This window comes from Danio aesculapii, chromosome 3 (assembly GCF_903798145.1).
Source record: "Danio aesculapii chromosome 3, fDanAes4.1, whole genome shotgun sequence".
NCBI lineage: Eukaryota > Metazoa > Chordata > Actinopteri > Cypriniformes > Danionidae > Danio > Danio aesculapii.
In genome coordinates, this window is record NC_079437.1 from 34,201,945 (window position 1) to 34,222,539 (window position 20,595).

Consider the following 20,595-nt stretch of genomic DNA (forward strand, 5'->3'; position numbering starts at 1 on the left):
ATAGTGAACCTAAGAGGCATAAATGCAGCTCGGGACATGAAAAAGCTTTTAAAATGTAAAAACTAAGCAATAATTGTGGGTTGACGTTTTAGGTGATTGCATTTATGTGCTACAATTAGCCAAACCAAAGAAGCAGTTCACCATTATACTGTGATTAAATATATATGTTCAGCATCTCCCATCAGCACTAACGCTCAGGGGGACAAACAAACACGGTGTAAGCAAATCTGAATAAAACAGAACATTTCCTAATGTCTTTCTCTTCATTTAGAAAATTGAACAGATTCTCAGGAGCGTGCAAAGCCATGGGAATGTGTTAATATTCGGAGCATTAAAATGAATATCCTGCTTCCATATGTGAGTCTTTATGCAACTTTCATTATGATGTAACATCAAACTTCAGTGCTCAGCCTTGCACTGTACTTTACAGTGTTCGGTTGGCATATTTGTCCCCTGTCATGCCTAAAAAAGCACTTTGAGAGTGTTTTCATTACTGTATTGAACCCAAAGCCAAATCTGGCACAGATCCCTGAGGATGAGGGTGCCATCTGTCTACCACTCATCAATTGCTACAGCAAAATCACTATATCACTCTCAATATGAGAGTGTTTGCGTCAGCGTTCACAACGCCCAGCTGACTTTTACAGTGGATTCAGAGAGAGTTCAGCTAAAAATATATATGTGCATGCAACAGGACCTCTAACATAAACTCAGACTTTTTAATTGTTTTTTTAAAGGAAAGCATGTCATATCATGTTGTATATCGGACAGTATCAGATATTTTTAATGTATACAGGGTATCCACGGGGTCTGAAAATGTCTTAAATTTCAAAAACAAAATTTTAGGCCTTAAAAAATGAAATTCGTCCTTGAAATATTGTCCTGTAGATCTAAAATAATTTTAAACGGGTCTTAATTATCCTTTGTGTAAAGATACCCAATCTATCAAATACATTCAATCACCAACAAATACATCTGAATAAAATAAACTGAATAACACTCTGTTGTGTGTACAGTTAGTTTATAAAGACTTTTTTAATGTTGTTTTTTTATGTTTAATAGTTATGTTGCAGAAAATATATTTATATAACTAGGGTCTGCTTGTTTTGACACATTATTTAAAATATGCAGCTAAGAAATAGCTAATTAGAATTACAGGCAAATCATATTAGATAGGGCAAGTACATTCTTTTTCCTTATGGGCCATTAAAAAAATCTTTAGCGTTCAGCCCTATATAAGTTATAAATTTCATTCGTCATAGTCTTAAAAAGGTCTTAAAAAGTCTTCAATTTTACCTTGTGAAACCAGCAGAAACCCTGGTATAGATATCTCTCTATGGTGTGTGCGTGCGTGCATGCGTGTGTGTGTGTGTATGTGTATATATATATATATATATATATATATATATATATATATATATATATATATATATATATATATATATATATATATATATATATATATATATATAATGGCTAGTTTATTATGTGATTGTTCATAGTCGCTATTTAAAAACATTTTGATTACCTTATTAATCAATATTTACTTAAAATTAGTAAATATTTGATTTAATAATTAAAAATATACTTACTGTTTAAATTCACTGATGATTTAATAATAATGTAAGAATGGGTTTTTAAGTACAGCGGTTCGAACTGTAGTTCTGCCGAATGACTAAAAAGTTATCAGTATGATGGTGAAAATCTGTACATTTCTAGTCAAACCATTCTTCTGCAATCTTATACCAAAATTATGCTTTGCCATATAAACAAATGCATATGATAATTTGCCTTCCTACAATAACGTTAAATGTTGTCTTTAAAAAAAATATCACGTTAAATATCAGTTTATTATAATGCAGATATGATGTTGTGTGTCTGAATTCACTTTTTGCATTAGAAAAAGTATTTTTTTAGTTCTTTTTCATTTTCCTATTTTTATGTACAGTAGTTGGGGTAATTGGGATATTTAACAACAAGAAATTATCCATTTTCAGCAAATTCAGCATTAGAATAGATGTTGTGAATGATTTTTTCAATTTCTGTTTTTATTTATTTGGAATAAATTAAATATTTACCCATCTCAAATTTAGTATCCATTTTTGTACTTCAAATATGATTTAGTGATGCCTGGATTCACTTTTGCATTAGGCTTTAGATTTGAGTTTTTTTTTGTTTTCCATTTTTTATCCAGTTAAACCAGGCATGTGCAAACGTGGTCTTGGAGGACCGGTGTCCTGCAGAGTTTTGCCCTAACTCTAATAACACACCTGAACATGCTAATCAGTGTCTTCAAGATCACTAGAAAGCTATTCACCTTATTCTTTGCATACGAGCGGTCACAGCCATTGAAATATTTTTGGCATGAGACTTCTAGTCTCATTCACTTCCATTCATTTTTAGATATTAAAAACAGCTTGCTCTGCTGCTTGATGTTGCAAACTGAAAATTTCTTCTTATATGATTTTGCTTTGTCAGTATAGTCATACAAACACTTGCTTGTAGAGCAAGTAGTTTGACCTTTTTCTGCGGTTTATTATTTCTAGTCATTTCTCTCATATAGGCAACTGAATCGGAAGTTCTAAAACAATCGTAAAAACGAGCGCACTTCCACATCGAAGAATAAGGTCAATAGACAAGTGTGTTTAGTTATGGTTGGAACTAAATTAAAGACCGGCCCTCAAGGACAGAGTTTGTCCATCCAAGTGTAGTAATCTTTAACAAATATTCAAATGTAATATAAATTGTTTTTTATGCATATGTGATGTTGTGATGTCTAAATTCCCTTTTAGCATCAGAAAAATAACTCTTACCTAAACTTAATAACTTTTATTTAAACAAAATGTAATCTTTAACAAATCTCGCACTGAAAGTCTGCATGAACCGGAAATTGTCACAATTATTTTTTTTTGAGATATTTAGAGTTTTAGACATATGTATATCATGAGAAAACTGTGGGTGGGGCTTGTTTTTTTCTACTGCGAGCTGATTGGTTTCGGGAGAGGTAATGCAACCTAACAGACATCTCCTCCTCACTATTTGTGTTTGTTGTCCTGTCAAAACTGACTGTTGGAGGGGTGTGGTTAAGTATGTTAACCACGCCCAGTGCCTCAGACAGATGTAATCTGAGAATTTAACTGAAAACAATCAGCAAGTGCATCTTCTGCTTTCAATTTTAGGGCAAACTTTTTTAATGATATGTGTAACCACACCAATCCTACTGCACCCAACCCGCTTCGAGCTGGGACTCTTCGAATGGGAGTCGGTTGCTCTAACAAGGAGGCTAAAGACCATGGCCTCTAATGTCTATCGCTAGAGCACCTTTTGAGGTCAGAGGAGTGAGGTTTACCTTTCTAGCTGGCCTCTGCTACACTCAGCCCCCTAAACCTCACTACTATCCGGGTCACGGCACCAATGTCCAATGTCCTGCTGGTCCTACATTACCCAACCCTCCCTGAGCTGGGATGGAACTGGCGACTTTCCGCATGGGAGTCGGTTGCTCTACCAAGGAGACTAAAGACCATGTCCTCTGGCGTCTGTCGCTGGCTAAGAGGAGTGAGGTTTACTTGCACAGTTGGCCTCTGCTACACATGCACAGATGAATTGTTCACCACAGAACTAGCAATGTGTTCTAACAAAATTAATTTGGTCAGTGCTGATGTATACTTTAATATCCATGATATTGTCAGACTGTTGTGATGACTGATTTTTTTTTCTTTTTCAATTATTTATGACAAGATATATACAAAAGTATTGATTAATTGTTATATTATCAGCCTTTAATGATCAGCAATCTCTATTTTCCTATAAAAGATGATTCAACTAGTGTCTGACAATAATGTGATTTCACAATGTTGACACTTTACATATGGGCTGCCTGAGCCTACTTCTAAATAAGCACAATTTTTTATACTCGTTCCTTACTCAATTTTATAAGCACTTGCATATTCTGTTTGTCCTTGACATTTAAAAAAGCACACACAGAGAGAGAGACATTTGAAAAAAAAAAAAAGTAGCTCAGTAGCTTTATGGATACCAAATAAAAGCAAGATTAGACCTTAGTTAGATCACCGTTTTTGGAAACAATTATTTATTTGGGTCAATGTACAAATAGATTCTGAACATTTGTGAATATTGCAATAATAGCTTTCATGCTCTCTAAGGAACAGAGCGCATGTTATTCCTCAGCTTCTTCGTAAAGCATAATCTTTGTATCTAATGCGTTTTCTCGATCTAATTTAATATGGCAAAACATCACGTCGCCCAGTCCGGCGTCACTCCCCACAGAGCTGGACGTGATGAGAGAAAAAATCAGGTCAGGAGATCCCTTGCTCATGCCGGATAAATCTGTTTATAATCTCTGTTTATAAGTCTATGGAGAAAAAAAGGTGATACTCTTTGCATTGAAGCTTCCAATCTCCTGATGATCTGATGATGTTGATGTAACCAGTTTTGAGGTCAGGGTCATATCTGCGCTCGCACTTCTGTCACTCAAAAAGGTCACAGTAGACTGTCCTCGTTAAAGAGACACTTCACCCAAATAGAAAAATCCATCATCGTTTACTCGCGCTCATGTCGCTTCAAAGCCGCACTGCCCAAAATGCTTTTTTTCCAGCAGTTTTGTCTTGTTTCTGAATATTATGAATATTCATAAAAGGCACCTATGATGAAAATCAACTTTTGTTTGGGCAGAACTGTGTGTAGGTATAGTGTGTCTACAGTCATCAAAGTGATATAAACACTATAAGTCTCTTTTTTAAAATTTCCTAATGTTACAATAGGACCCAAATCCCAGTGATTTTGATGCCCACCACAATCTGACATAGAAGTGTGGAAACATGGAGCATAGAGTAGCCCCTCCCCTTTAAAAAACAGCCAATTGTGTATCGTTTGATCACAGCTCTGCCAGTGAGTGTGGTTGAGCTCAAGCACATCAAATGAAAAGCAAATGAGAAGCATCTTGAAGGAGGCAGGGCATGACAGATACTAGAGAGCATTTGATTGGTCAAAATTTGATGAGAAACTGAAGTAGGAGGTGACATTTATTGATTTAGGCGAAAGTGACAAATGGAAGCTTTGGATGTTTACAATATATCACCTTTATATTTTTTAAATGCAAATTTTGTGACTGTTTAGGAGCACACTAGCTAATAGATATTCTTAAAACTAACAGACTGAAACTAAGATCTAAAATGTTTTATTTTAACGTTTTATATTTTTAATTAATTACTTTATTTATTTATTTATTTGTTTATTTAGTTATTTAAATAATTATAATTATTTAAAATTTCACGGGACCTTTAAAGCGTCTTCAAGTTTTCTATAAAACCAAACAAGAAATTGAGAGTCTAAGACATCATTAGCATGACCACACAGGACACGCTCTATGTCACTACTCAATACTGCTTATTTTATTTTTAACATTCTTCGAAACATTTGGGATAATGTAAGTCAACTAAATACACAACACTGTTCTAGTGGTTTTTGTAAATTTTAATGAAAGAATCTTACATATTGTGGCATTAATATACTGCTGTATATTGTAAAGCGGACAAGGTTAAAGCCACATGTAAAAGAAAAAAAAAACATCAACAAAAAAAGAAGATACATGTGTAAGGAAAACGTGAAGATCAGAATGAGGGTCACAGTGAGCAGGCTGACAAAAGTGTGTTGTTGTGGTCAGAGTCACCTCACGTCCAGCTCTGATTTTGCCAAAGGCAATTATTCATTAGGTGTTCAGTGTGAAAGCACAGTTTGATGCAGATTTGCGTTTCTTTATCACATCACGCTCTGTGTGAAGTGGCCTTTAGGGGCTGACCTTCATAAATTTTCATTTGAAAGAGATTCATCATAAAAGATAAATGTTAGATTGGGTTGGATGTTCTGTGTTTCGGTTTCAACCACACTTCAAGCACTCATGCTACCTCTGACATGAATGAGAAATGGATTGCAGCAGTTTCTTTCGTCCAACAGTCACGTCCAGCGTAGACACAGTTTTAGGATCACAAGGAAGGCAATGCAAAGATGTTTTTTTTACAACTTGGCACTTCATGACATCAGAGTAATCCTCAGAGCCACCTCGTCAGTTTGACGTGTGATCTGGCGGGCAGTGATGCAGGAGTAGGCACTGATGTTTTTTGCAGAGGTGGTTTTTCATTGCGCTATTATATAATTCAGAGACAGAATATGAAATAAATAATTATGTCAGATTTTATTTTTTTATTAAAGTTGTTTATTAAGAAGTTTTGAGTTCCAAAACTTACAGTAGGTTTTAGTTGCACAGCAATTTAGTCCCATATGAAGGAGAAAAAAATGTATGGACCCCTAAAACCATCCTCCATTGAAGTGACATTTTATCGACATTTACTGTAGCGTATCAAAAATCCCCAAAAAATCCCAAAAAAGAAAAAAAGCCCCGGTCTGATCACACAAATTTGTCACGGTTTTGGAACAATTTCCTTGACGTAGGATGTTGTGGGGATTCGTAAACCACAAATGGGCTTTGTGACACAAGATTCAATCGTTTCTTCTTGTGCAATGTGATATAGTTTACGACAACAGATACTATGTCTGCGATGCCTCACAACACCATCCCAAAAAGTAAAGCATGTTAAATTTTTTTCACGTTCTTCACGACGAGTTCCGTCACCTGGGTGACACTGTGCAATAGGAGCACATCATTTCTCTGTTATATCAGTGGGTGCTGCCATTAATGCGCCGGTCAGGTAATCAAAAAATAGGCTGCATATTTGCTTATGGATGATTCACGAGTGGATAAGATCAATCATTGGTTATGCAAGCTTTAACTACCTTTTCTAAAATATTAAGGTGTTTTAAGAAATTTTATCTGACAGACTGGCATAAATATGCAGACATCTTCATTCACGCAATGAGTTTCTAAGTTCTCTCATCCTTTCAACAGAGTTTGTTCTTCCGAGGTAATCTGGGAACATGTTCAGTCCTGCGAATACATTGCAAAAGCATTTCCTGCTTATTCAAATTTGTCATTAATAGTGAAAACAGTTTAATATGGACTTATCTGAAACTGTGAATACTTCACTTTAATTTTATTTAGGCTAGATTATTATTATATTTAACAAAACAACATCTCACGTCAATTCGTGTTTTGGTGCATATAACAGACTTTTTTGAAGCGCTTCACCTCAAATGTTATTTGTAATTCTTGTTTATAGATAATTGACCAACAAAAGATGCATTAAAATTAAGATTAAAATTATACCAAACGAAATTCGTTTCAAAAATATATTTTTTCCAAGAAAAATATTTGAATTATATTTTTGTTTGTGCTACTCCACTACTCATCTATATATACAGGTGGATGATTTGTTTCGCTCTCTGAAAAATATGGAATTAATAATGCTTGATTGTAATTGTTGTATCACAAACCTCTGTTATATATTTGCTAATCTTTTGCCAATCTATTATTATATGTCATTATTTTAAAGATTATGTCTTGAGCATCTGATTTTCCTTGCTGCTGCTGATGTGCTTTCATTTTCTCCGTCTCATTTGCGGCAAGTTCAGGCGAGGGAGTGTTTAATAAGCATCCCTGGCAGGAAAATATAGATTTAGATTTCAAAGAAAATATTTTAATATTAAAAGGGAATCATAAGTTTGATCCTATCCATGTCGTAACGAATGCCCTTAATTAATGTAGTCAATAATTGTCAGCAAGCATCAATGTTTATTGTGATTTAAATAAGATAAAAAATTGAAATTGATATAAGAAATATTGATATAACTACACTTGTGACTGCTTTGGGAAATAACAGTCATTGTAGATGTCACGGGATGACTGATCGTGAAGGAACATGTACTCTGGCACATTTGTTACCCATGACAAATAAAGATTTTATCAAGACAAAAGCGCACAATAATTTTTTTTTGGAGCATAAGACATATTTATTGTAGACCAAATGCGTATTTATAATAACACTGACCGCCGGGCATGTTATACACCCAGAAATACAAGATAACATGCAGAAATCTGGAGGTTTGGAAGTTGGAATTTATTCAATGTTTGGGAAACGGTGCAATGGACAGCCTGAACACCACAGAAAAACCATTGGACATGTACACAAACATTGATGAGGACAGATTGAGGCTCAGCTTTCCCTTTATTCTGCTTTTATATAGCGTTGTGTGGAGACGATGTTAGACTTGACTTTTCTGTTATCTTCAGTGGTCTCGTTAAACTCCTCTCCCAGTTTGAAATTGATTTCAATTGAAAGTGCTGACGGTTTTAGGTGTGAAAATGTCGCCCTCCTTGGAGTTGCTGGTTGTGGGTCTGGTCATATTGGCAACTTGACGCATGGCAAACCCAAGACCGAGGGTTTTCATGTACTCATGTACAGCTCTCCTTCAAGTTCCACCTGCAGACAAAAATGTCTGCCATGTTTTAGCTGAAGCACAGCAGAGAATGCCACGACACGTTTAGATTTATCAAGACAAAATCATTTAATCTTTTTTTTGGGGGAGCAAAAGTCATATTTATTGTAGACCAAATGCCTATTTATAATAACACTGACCACCGGGCATGTCATACACCCAGAAATACAAGATCATATACAGAAATCTGGAGGTTTGGAAGTTGGAATTTATTGAGTGTTTTGGAAACGGTGCAAAAGACAGCATGAACACCACAGAAAAACCATTGGACATGTACACAGCCATTGATGAGGACGAATTGAGGTTCAGCTTTCCCTTTATTCTGCTTTTATGTTATGTCGTGTGGAGACGACGTCGCCAAATGTCAGTGTCAGAGTAAGGCTATTGTCACTGACTTCTCAGAGCAGGGTCGTCTGTTTACCGTCTCATTTCTGAACATGCAACAACTTCCCTCCATCTGAAGTTATAATAGACTTGACTTTTCGGTCATCTGCAGTGGTCTCGTCGAACTCCTCTCCCAGTTTGAAATAGATTTCTGTGGATTTGATTTTATTTATTTTCGAACAGAAATATCACATAAAAATTCTATTACAAAAAATACATTTTAACATGGTCGAAAATGGAGCGGGATGAAGCACAAGATTAATTTTTTCCCAGCCCATTATCACACACATCATTTGTCTATTACTTAAACTTATTTGAAAGTGCTGATTGTTTTAAGTGTGAAAACGTCGCCCTCCTTGAAGATAATGGTTGTGGGTTTGGTCACATTGGCAACTTAATGCATGGCAAAGCCAACACCAAGGGTTTTTATGTACTCATCGAATTTCTTGCTCTCCTCCAAGTTCCACGTGCCGACAAAAACGTCTCGTCACGTCAAGATTTTATCAAGACAAAATCACATAATCTGACATAGTGACTCGCAGTGCACTTTGAAAACATTGATGTCATTTTGAACACAGCCGAGCGGAATTTATGTTACATCTCCAAAGCTAGAATATTTTTTAACAGTCATTGCTCCAAAGCTCCAAAACAAAACAAAAAACATAGCATGTTAATGCTTTTATTTTATAGTTATTTATTTTATTATATAGGTTATTTATTAAGAAATGTAACCTACTGTATATTACATGGGCCTGTTGGTTAGAACATTTCTGCAGTGGTTTGCATGTGTCCAATTGTAAAAGTAGACTTTTAAAAGAATAAATAATAAATAAACAATATCCTACTTAATAATAATAATATAATATAATATTAGAATAGGTGTTAGCTTTTGTAAATGATTTTATGTTTTAGAATAGAATATGTAATGTTCTCAATAATATTTGTCGAGGAAACATCGAGTGCATGTTTTTACCAAAACTAATATTGGATTTTTTTTAAATGCATTTGCATGTAGAACAATATCATTTTCGCAAAGAAATGATGGGGTTCTTCTCTAAAGAAGTTGTTACTCCACCCTGTTTAGATGTTTTACATTATAACTAACATGGTTCAAACAATAGATCTGCAACAGACAAACAACGGGTTTTGGGAAAGACTCATCACTACATCGTTCTTTTCCCAAATGATACACCGTACTATGATAGTTCAGCCGCGAGTTACGTTGTTGTTTTGTTGTTTGTGAAATGCACCCCTGACCGGTGCTTTACATAAAAAAACACACTTTACCTAACAACTTTTTTCACTCAGAATGGAACGTAACAAAAGCAGCCAATGTAAATATTAAAAAACTGCTGCATGCAAACACAAACAGTATGGGCACAGTGGCCCAAAATGTGAAAGCACAAAGCTACTCACTCATTTTAGTTGCATTCTCCGGGCCTTTCTTTCAGCAAATTCTTGTCCCTGATGTTTAATTCACAGCTTCATGCATTCTCAATGGAAACAATAGCCAGTCCTGATAGTCTGTTCTAGAGCATGGTGCTGTCTCACCTTCGACATCAGTGTCTTTCGCACTATGTCAGCACAAAATAATAATAAAAGTTCCAATCTCTCTTTCCGCTTTATGGCCCCAATCCTTTGTTTGTTTGTCTATTGTTTAATGCTGTTAGCAAGCTACTAATCTCCCATCACACAATGTTTTCCTTCAGAGAAATTAGAAATTAAGGAGAAACAACAAATCACTGCTCATGACATGCATACAAAAATATATTTATTGTGGCCACGAATTAAAAGCTAATTTCCTCGTTCCACTGGGTAGGCCCGCAATCAGCCCTGGTGCGTACATGCCGATAGACCATTTTAATGTGGTGATGTTATTGGCCTATGAACATTTCCTGCTTGTTATCAAACTATTTCATAATTGTAACAAGAGGCAATTCAATCATGACTTCATGTTAAAACAGCTATCATAACATTATTTATCAGTATATGGCTCTTTTTGGATTCTGGGAAGCTATAAAAATTTAAAATGTGAAACAGAAAATACGTTGGGACCATTGTTTTTTGTTTACACCCCTCGAAATGGTCTATAAGCTACGCCATAGGTATGCTTATATGAGTAAATATGAGTACCTCTCATATGTCAAAGGATCAAGGAAAATTTGATTGAATCCATGACTTCTTTAAAGACTGGTATGTCCCAGATATTGGGCTCTTCGCTTGATCTGTCATATTGATTTTGAATATGACAGATTGGGTTGAGGTTCTACGCTCTTAAAAAAAAAACCTCCCATCTCTATCAGAAAGTTGTTTACTCTGAAACATCTCGGAGAATAAATTAATCATGTAAGGTCAAGTATGTCCTTTGGCTGTTTGTCTAACGTGACTAATTCCATCTGTTTCTTTTTTTTCCTCCCCCTTAAGTTTGCTTTTGCGAAGCGAATCACATTAATATGCAGTTCTTTCATTTGGATGCACGATAATGACCTCGTTTTCAAAAGCGTAGCGGTGCTGCACCTGGTAATTAAGTGGTAAAATTGATTGCTAGTCAAAAGGTTGTCTCAGAGGATATCAAGCACTAGATCTAAACTCAATATTATCACCCACACCATGGACGGGAGGAAATTTGGGATGAGCAATTTGAGATAATCCCAAACATTCCCCCCCCGCTCTTCCAAACAGATCATGACCCATTAGAAAGCGACAAACGGAGCAGTCTGCTGCTGAAATTTAAAGCTAATGCTCTGAACTTTTTTCATTTTCATAGTGCCGTCTTTCTGGGGACTAGTTAACACTGCCTGGAATCTGTGCGCGATTGGGAAGAGACAGTCGCCTGTCAACATCGAAACCAGTCGCATGATTTTTGACCCCTTCCTCAACCCGCTACGACTCAATGCAGGGCAACGCAAGGTAAGTGCTAAAGCAGATGAAGCTCTTAATCATATTTTCTTAAAACAGCACACACATATTGCAACGTCCTAATTCACTTATACTACATCCTAAAAGTATGTACTTTTTTGTGAAGGAAATATATATACTTTTGAGTGTGTAACAGAAGAGTATGCAAGCTTTGGGACATACTACTTCCTCGTTAACCGATCGTTGTGTTGCTTAGTTATGAGTAGGCCCACATGGAATCTGCGCGGGCAGAATTCGGCAGATTTTTCGCAGATTTTTAGCCCATCATTAATTCTGTTTATTTACTTGAGTAAATGTGTGTAAATCTATATTTATTCATTTTTTTAATGAATTACAGTAATATTATTGACTAATATAAAAATGTTCATCTGATTTATGTACAATACATATATATGTACATTAAACATTAAATAAAAGTTAAAACGATATTATTTTTTATTTCACATATTAAGCTTTTAGTTATGATACTCCCAAAATAATTCTGCAGAACTATTATTAGCAGATTTATTGCTAAGGTGTTGCTAGGCAGTTGGTAATGTGTTCTGAGTGGTTGCTATGCGGTTGCTAGGGAATTGCTAGGTGGCTGCTAAGGTGTGGCTAGGTGGTTGCCAGGGTGTTCTGAGTGGTTGCTATGTGGTTGCTTAGGTGTTGCTAGGGTGTTCTGAATGGTTGCTAGGTGGTTGCTAAGGTGTTGCTAAGCGGTTGCTAAGGTGCTCTAAGTCGTTGCTAAAGTGTTGCTAGGGTGTGTTCTGAGTAATTGGTTAGGTGTTGCTAGGTGGTTGCTAAGGTGTTGCTAGACAGTTACTAAGGTGTTCTAGGTTGTTGCTAAGGTGTTGCTATGGTGTTCTGAGTAGTTGCAAGGCAGTTGCGAATGTGTTGCTAGGCAGTTGCTAAGGTGTTCTGCGTAGTTGCTAGGTAGCTGCTAAAATAAATTAGCATGATTCTAGTATGAATTAGCATGTTGCTAGCATGTTTCTAGCCTAAACTAGCATGTTGTAAGCATGATTTTGTATGAATTGGCATGTTGCTATTATGTTTATAGTATGAATAAGCATGCTGCTTGTATGTTTATAGTATGTATTAGCATGCTGCTAGTATGCTTATAGTATGAATTAGCATGCTGTTAGTATGTTTATAGTTTGAATTAGCGTGTTGCTAGAATGTTTATAGTATGAATTAGCATGATGCTAGTATGATTAGTATGTTTTTAGTATGGATTAGTATATTGTTGGGATGAATTAATATGTTGTTAGTATTCATTCATTTTCTTTTCAGATTAGTCCCTTTATTAATCTGGGGTCGCCACAGCAGAATGAATCGCCAACTTATCCAGCATATGCTTTACACAGCGGATGCCCTTCCAGCTGCAACCCAACACAGGGAAACACCCATACACTCTCATTCACACACATACACTACGGACAATTTAGCTTACCCAATTCACCATAGTGCATGACTTGTGGGGGAAACCGGAGCACCCGGAGGAAACCCACAAGAACATGCAACATGCAAACTCCACACAAAAATGCCAACTGACTCAGCTGAGGCTCGAACCAGCGACCTTCTTGCTGTGATTTGTCCAATGTGAAGTCAATGGCAGTTTTTTTTTGCAATAGAAGTCTATGGGACAGTTGCTAAGGTGCTATAAGTGATTGCTAGGGTGTGGCTAGTAGGTTAAAAAGTCATCAGTGGTTGGCAGATTGGTAGGCTGAGTTAAATGAACCCAACTTTAAGTCTGTATGACAGTCTGGTGCAAAGTTATGAGGTCATAAATTTTGGTCCAATGTTAAGTCAATGGGACTTTTTCGAATTTTCCAGGTCAGTTTTCAGAAAACCTTAAGTTGGATCAGTTGGAAAAGATATAGCAACATGAGTCAGACCAGTTTGGAGGTTTGGTGTTAGTTTGGTGGTTGTAGTATGAACAGTCTAGGAGGAGATGCATATGGAAATTAGTCTCAGAAGAAGATGAAGAAGACGACGGAAGAATAATAAGTTTGTGTAGTATAACAGTATGTTGGCTTTCACAAGCCACCAAAATGAACAGTCATACAAACATCTTTACTAAAGCCTTTCTGTAAAGATGTTTGTATGATGGTTGGTCTCGCGCGTCCATCATGTTTGTAGTTTGTTTACACTTTTCACTAGCATCTGTAGGTCTAATCAAATTCACGTCCAATGTAATGAGGGCAATATCAGCAGTTAGAGTATGGACACTTCACTTCAACACTTTGAATTTTTACCAGAAATAGTAAACCATACAGGAAGCTTTGGCATACTCTTTTCAGCTTACTACGATTTGGGACATACTAATTCTATTTTCAAATACTATGTAGGACGGATAGCATACGAATTGGGATGCAGCAACAAAATCTGACTGCCATTTACAGCATAATGCTGTTCATAATATCACAAAAGAGCTATTTTTTAACATCATTCAAACCAGCTGAAGATGGACAGACACAAATTATTCACTTCAGAACACTGTCCCATAATTCACTGTGGATTTTGACAAGACTGGGTCACACGGCGTAACCCCAGCTTAGCGGTCCATTTGTCAAATCTAATCACATTCTGTATTTACTTCTGCCGCTGTTGTTTAGACAGCTAGTTGTTTGTTTAGTCACTCAGCCTTAATTCACCGGATGACTTTTTATACACCTCAATTGGCCAATGAAGCAGATCCTCAATTATTTCTGCCAAGCAAAACACTGAAGCCTTCCAAATTAAGCCTTTGAAGATGGCTAATGCTTCACGACTGTTAGTTTGTTACAACGCTGCTGTAATGAGATCGCTAATTCTCTCCGGCGTGTAAAATGGCTTGCCATTTGCTTTCAATGAGGTGCACCTGCGGTCGGTCAGCAGATTAGTGTGACTAAACTCGATTACCCGGCGTTTGATTATTGATGGTCGTATACATGAACTATCACTCTGACCTCTAAAGGGATTCAGGAGGATATTGTCATACAGATCTTGAACGCAGAGTGGGGGGGGGGGGTGTTATTCCACAGAGTAGTAGGGAGAGGAAGGAGTTAATTCCTCATTTAACATCCTGTTTTATGATTAATGCTGCTGTGCATCTGCTGGGGGAGATTAGGCGAGCTCACCATCTGTGCTGACAGCGGCTGTCACTGAAGAATTCTCCAGTGAAGCTCCGAGAGGTTATGGTTATGGATGATATACCGTAGTTCATCCACACTCAATAATACATTAGTACCCTAGACTTAGTCAGGAGCCCCAAAATAAAGTGCACTGGTGTTTTCCTCTGGAGGTTCTTCTGCTCTTATTTCAAGAGACCCAATTACATTTATGTATGCATTGCTCCTTTGAGCTTGTTATGACTGCGCTCGCTAATGTGGGAGTTGCGAGTTATTCCTAGAGAAAAGACCATGGGAATCCCTAAATGTACTTGGTAAATTCAAGCCAGTTGAATTGGGCTGCAGCATTTGTTATGAGAGGGCTGTTAAATAATGGAATTTATGCATGAGAACTGTAGGCTGTAATGGAAAAGTCTTTGGTTTCTCTTAGATGGACAGATTAAATATGTTAACTGCAAGGCGCTGCTTCTTTCGTTAGTGAATCCACATATGAGATTTATTTGCTTGATTCTCATATCTTTTCAGATCAGGTAATTGTAAGATATAGATTAAAATATGAGTGAAAGAGATAAAGTTGTTGCTATAATAAAGTCACAACTGTGAGTGCTGCTGTTAACTAACTTGTTAAAAAAACATTGTGTAAATATTAAAAAAAGCTTAAATAAAATATGAATATTTTATACACTTTAATGAAATATACAGTTGAAGTCAGAATTATTATCCCCGCTGTATTATTAGCCCCATTGTTTAACAGAGAGAAGATTGTTTTCAACACAATTCTAAACATAATAGTTTTAATAACTCATTTCTAATAACTGATTTATTTTATCTTTGCCATGATGACAATAAATAATATTTTACTAGAAAATTTTTAAGAGCCTTCTATACAGCTTAAAGTGACATTTAAAGGCTTAACTAGGTTAAATAGGTTAACTAGGCTGTTTAGGGTAATTAGGCAAGTTATTGTATTACGATGGTTTGTTCTGGGGCTAATAATTTTGACCTTAAAATGGTTTTAAAAAATTAAAAACTGCTTTTATTCTAGCTGAAATAAAACAAATAAGACTTTCTCCAGAAGAAAAAATATTATCAGACATACTGTGAATTACTGCAAATTTCATTGCTCTGATAAACATCACTTGGGAAATATTTACAAAAGAAAAAAAATTTTAAAGGGGGACTAATAATTCTGACTTCAACTGTATATGTGACCCTGGACCACAAAACCAGTCTTATTTTGTAGGAGTATATTTTTCAGCAACACCTCAAATTACACTGTATGAGTCAAAACTGATTTTTATGTAAAAAGTCATTAGAATATTAAGTAAAGAATCTTTAGTAAAATGTCCTGCTGTAAATCAAAACAAACTTTTGATTAGTAACATGCATTTCTAAGCATTTATTGTTTTTGACATGGTTAAAAGTGATTTAATCAGCATTTAGATCATCATTAATTTTTTTAACCCTCAGATTGCAGATTTTCAAATAGTTGGCTGGATATCTTGGCTGAATATCTTTGTCCTAACAAAGTATACACTTATGGAAAGCTTATGTAATCAGCCTTCGGGTGTTGTATAAATCTATTTCTTTTTATTTTTTGAGATGGCCGTTCGACGCAGTTGCGCAGTAGGTAGTGCTGTTGCCTCACAGCAAGAACGTCGCTGGTTCGAGCCTCGGCTGGGTCAGTTGGCGTTTCTGGGTGGAGTTTGCATGTTCTCCCCGTGTTCGCGTAGGTTTCCTCCTGGTGCTCCGGTTTCCGCAAAACAAATGCTGCGCAAAACAAATGCTGGATAAGTTGGCGGTTCATTCCACTGTGTATTAATTAACAAATTAATAAAGGGACTAAGCCGAAAAGAAAATGAATGAACGAATGATATGGCCCTTTGTCTGGTTTTGTGGTCCAAGGATACATATAAGTTCCATTTGCACAATTGCATTTTTAACATTGCATCACAAAATCTCTCTACATCACTCAACCAAACAGAAAATGCTAAACTATACTACAAAACAAATAAATCTTAAGTACTGAAAATATAAAAATAAAAGCTAATTTACTTTATTAAATGTATGACAGTAGATAAATAAAGTAGATAAATAAAGACTGAAAATATAAGACAGTATTAAGTTTTAAGAACTGTGGGCTGACAAAATTCATCAATAGAATTCCACCTATGTGTCTGCTACCATGGACCCTTTTCACAAGCCTGTTATAACTCGTTTAACGGTCATCGGCATCTTAAATCCTCGAAAGTTTTTAATATTTTGTATATTTTTTAAATGTATGAACATATAATACAATCATAAATGCAATTTTCACAGTATGTCTGATAATTTTTTTCTTCTGGAGAAAGTCTTATTTGTTTTATTTCGGCTAGAATAAAAGCAGTTTTTAATTTTTTATTAACCATGTTAAGGTCAAAATTATTAGCCCGTTTAAGCTAAAAATTTTTCCGATAGTCTACAGAACAAACCATCGTTATACAATAACTTGCCTAATTACCATAACCTGCCTAGTTAACCTTATTAACCTAGTTAAGCCTTTAAATGTTAGAAGTGTCTTGAAAAATATCTAGTGAAATATTATTTACTGTCATCATGATAAAGATAAAATAATTAACCATGTGGATGAGTGATAACACCCTTCTGAGCCTGCCAGTAGGTGCAGAAGGACCCTTCTGGCCAAAATCTATCAGCTGATAACCACTGATAACCTCCATTCAATCGAGTGATAACATTCAAATTGGCTGTAATAGGTCTACAGCACCTAGATTTCTCCAAAGCTCCTCAATTGAACTGAATTGAATTTGACAGGTTTAACAAACTGTACAAAATAACAAGTGTCCCATACACCTTGAAGTAAACTGTGGAGGGCAAAAACACAATAAGCTCTTGACTTATTTCCACTGCAATTCTCATTGTTAAAACAAAGGATGACTACAAAGTACTGAAGAGCTAATATATAAACCTAACCATTACTCCTGCTTAAACCAGCAAAAAATAAACTCACAATACAAACAATAACAAAACCACCTCCCATCATAAACGCTAACTAGCATCATCACAATGCAGTTTTAATCATTATAACTCCATTCCGCTGCAATCGCCGGTCGCTGATACTCTCCACCTCCCACATTCCGCAATTTTACATCATTAACATTTGGCTGTGGATACTTTCAACTGTGGATAACGGGCCAGGTCATGGAGAAGTAAGCACAAAATTATAATTGATCCTTCACAGCTCCACTTTCTTTGACCTCCATTCCTCTTAGAGCCTGACCATAGATGAAAAATGAACTTTCATAAACAATATTCGCTCCCTAGTATGTCACTGTCTTGTATCAAAAATGAAAAATGCCCCAAGCTGGGTTCCTTAACTGGATACAATAAACAATAAAACTCAGTAATAGTTATTAACAATCTTATGGTTCTTTGCGTGTACGTGTAAAACAACATCATTTGCACAAAGAAATGATGGGGTTCTTCTCTAAAGAAGTTGTTACCACCCCGTTTAGAGTGTCATTATGGGCGTTTTACGTTATAACTAAGGTGGATCAATTGATGGATCTGCGACAGAGAAACTACAGGTTTTGGGAAACACTCGTCACTACATCGTTCTTTTCCCAAATGATACATCGTACTATGATAGTTCAGCCATGAGATAGTTCAGGGGAGAGTTTGGGAAATGCACCCCTGTTTAATTACTTGTTAATGGCAATTTAATTGATTTAAGGACACTGGCTATATTTATGACATATCTTGGATGTCTGCACAGTGATTTGCTAAACTGCTATGCACCAACCTTCCACCCCCTTTTAATCACCCCAGAACTGATCTTCAGACATGTGAAAAGCATACATTGTGCACAATTTTATTCCATCATATAAATATTCATTTTTATAATTGCTTATAATTATAGTTAATGGTTAATGGTTTAATTATGGTTATAGTGGTCCAATCGTGAGGGTCTGTTTGGGGACAAAAATCACATTTTTCTTTTCTTCCCCCAGAGTTTTGTCTGTGTTTTTGTGGACAGTCATGATTAATGCAGTGAATGTTGAATGCCATTCAGAGTACTAAAGTTCAGCTCAAGTTGCCATTTTATTCAAAATTATATCAAGGCTACAGTTCAAAGTGATCTTAATTACCTCTTACTAAGATGAAACTCCAGGCTAAAGTTATCGCTCATTCTCCTGCTCCTGAGGGATCAGCACTTCTTAAACTGTCTCTCTATCACAAATGAGCCAACTATTTTCCCTAATTTGAAGTCTCCCATTAGAATACATGCAGGAACGCTCTCACAGCTGTTTACAAAGATGTTCTGATAACAAGGGCGACTTAACAATGTGCATTTGATCTCGATTAAAAATCATTACTAGCAAAATTTTCACCAAGTAAATCATTACACAAGATACCAGGTGCTGTTTTTTTATTTATAGGCTCTTGTTTTTCAGCTCAGATGCATTGCTGTATAATTCCTACCTCAGCAGTTGCACCTGTCATCCAGGCTCACCTAGAAAAACCTCAGTCCATCAGACTTAACCAGTTTGATCATTGTATTCATTCCTGTTTGTCTAAGAATTCCCAGAAGCCACAATGTCTAACAGTGCATATAATGTTTTTTGGCCTAGCTGGGTGAAACCTTCTGAATGTTTTCATTGTAAACAAGGATTCTTTTACAATTTAGTGTAACTTCACTGATTTTCAACCCACATTGTGTTGTTACAATGGGGGATTGTGTAAATAAACAGTGTTCATTTATTCTTTCTCCATGTTTTCTGGAGCGGGAAATTCCTGTTTATTTGAGAGCAAAAGGAAATTTTGACAGCCTCTTGGCTTTCCACAGACAGTTGGATTGGGTTTGTAGAGAAAAAAGTATGAATAAAGAAACTGGAGGAAAAGTGTATATTCTGTTACTGTTACTACATGGAAAAATTTTATTTATTTTGTTTGTTCTCATATCTCATTACTTCAGGTAATTGAGGAATATGGCTCAAGAGATTGAATTGCAGCTGTGACATGAAGTTACACAGCCGATTCGAATGTTATAACTCGGATGTGGAGTCTTCTCTATTAGTATAGCTGATTAACCACAATAATTTTTTATATTATTTAATAAATTTCCCATTATTTGTATTTTATTAACGTCTACCCGAACCCTGAACCCAACCGTCACAGTAATGTAAAAACAGATCTGGAACTGGAGTGTTCTCCATGAACGCAGAAGGTTCTGGCCCATATCTATCAGCTGAAAACCACTGATATTGCCCATTCAATCCAGTGATAACATTCGAAGCGGGTGCTGCTACAACTGAGAGATTATATGTTGTTATTAACTAAATATTAATTGAAATTAAGCTGAAATAAAATATAATTTAGAAGTAAATTGAAACTTAAAAATGTTTTTTTTAAGTTTTGCTTTAATTGACAATAATTAAAGAAGCTGAATCTAATAAAACTGAAGAAAACAATTTATGCAACATAAGCTAATTCACAATATGAATCAATTATATTACAGGAATATAGATATTAGGAATTATAAGAAACCAGAATTGTAAGAAAAAACATTTAACTTTTTTATGTCCAAGGCAGATTTGGCAGAAGTTTCTCCCTACTTCTGAAAATTCTAATTCTTTCAGTTTTCCCCCTCTGAAAGCACTGTTTGGAGTCATCCAATTTGAAATGGAGACTACTGCTATGCAACAGACAGAGCTGGATCATGACCAATGCATCCTAGACAAACCCATATTTGTTTTGATCCAGCTCTGTTGGGCAGAACAACAAAAGGGGA

At 35.8% G+C, this 20,595-nt stretch overlaps 1 protein-coding gene and 1 pseudogene across 2 annotated transcripts in view; one reads left to right on the plus strand and one right to left on the minus strand.

Moving 5' to 3' along the window:
* ca10b (carbonic anhydrase Xb) overlaps positions 1-20,595 on the plus strand; it is a 57,545-nt gene that overhangs the window by 17,183 nt on the left and 19,767 nt on the right. For both annotated transcript variants that reach the window (XM_056453814.1, XM_056453813.1), the window contains exon 3: positions 11,561-11,703. In XM_056453814.1, coding sequence (XP_056309789.1) covers positions 11,561-11,703 — 143 coding nt within the window. The remainder of the gene's footprint in view (positions 1-11,560; positions 11,704-20,595) is intronic.
* LOC130216521 (fatty acid-binding protein, heart-like) lies at positions 8,712-10,213 on the minus strand (annotated as a pseudogene).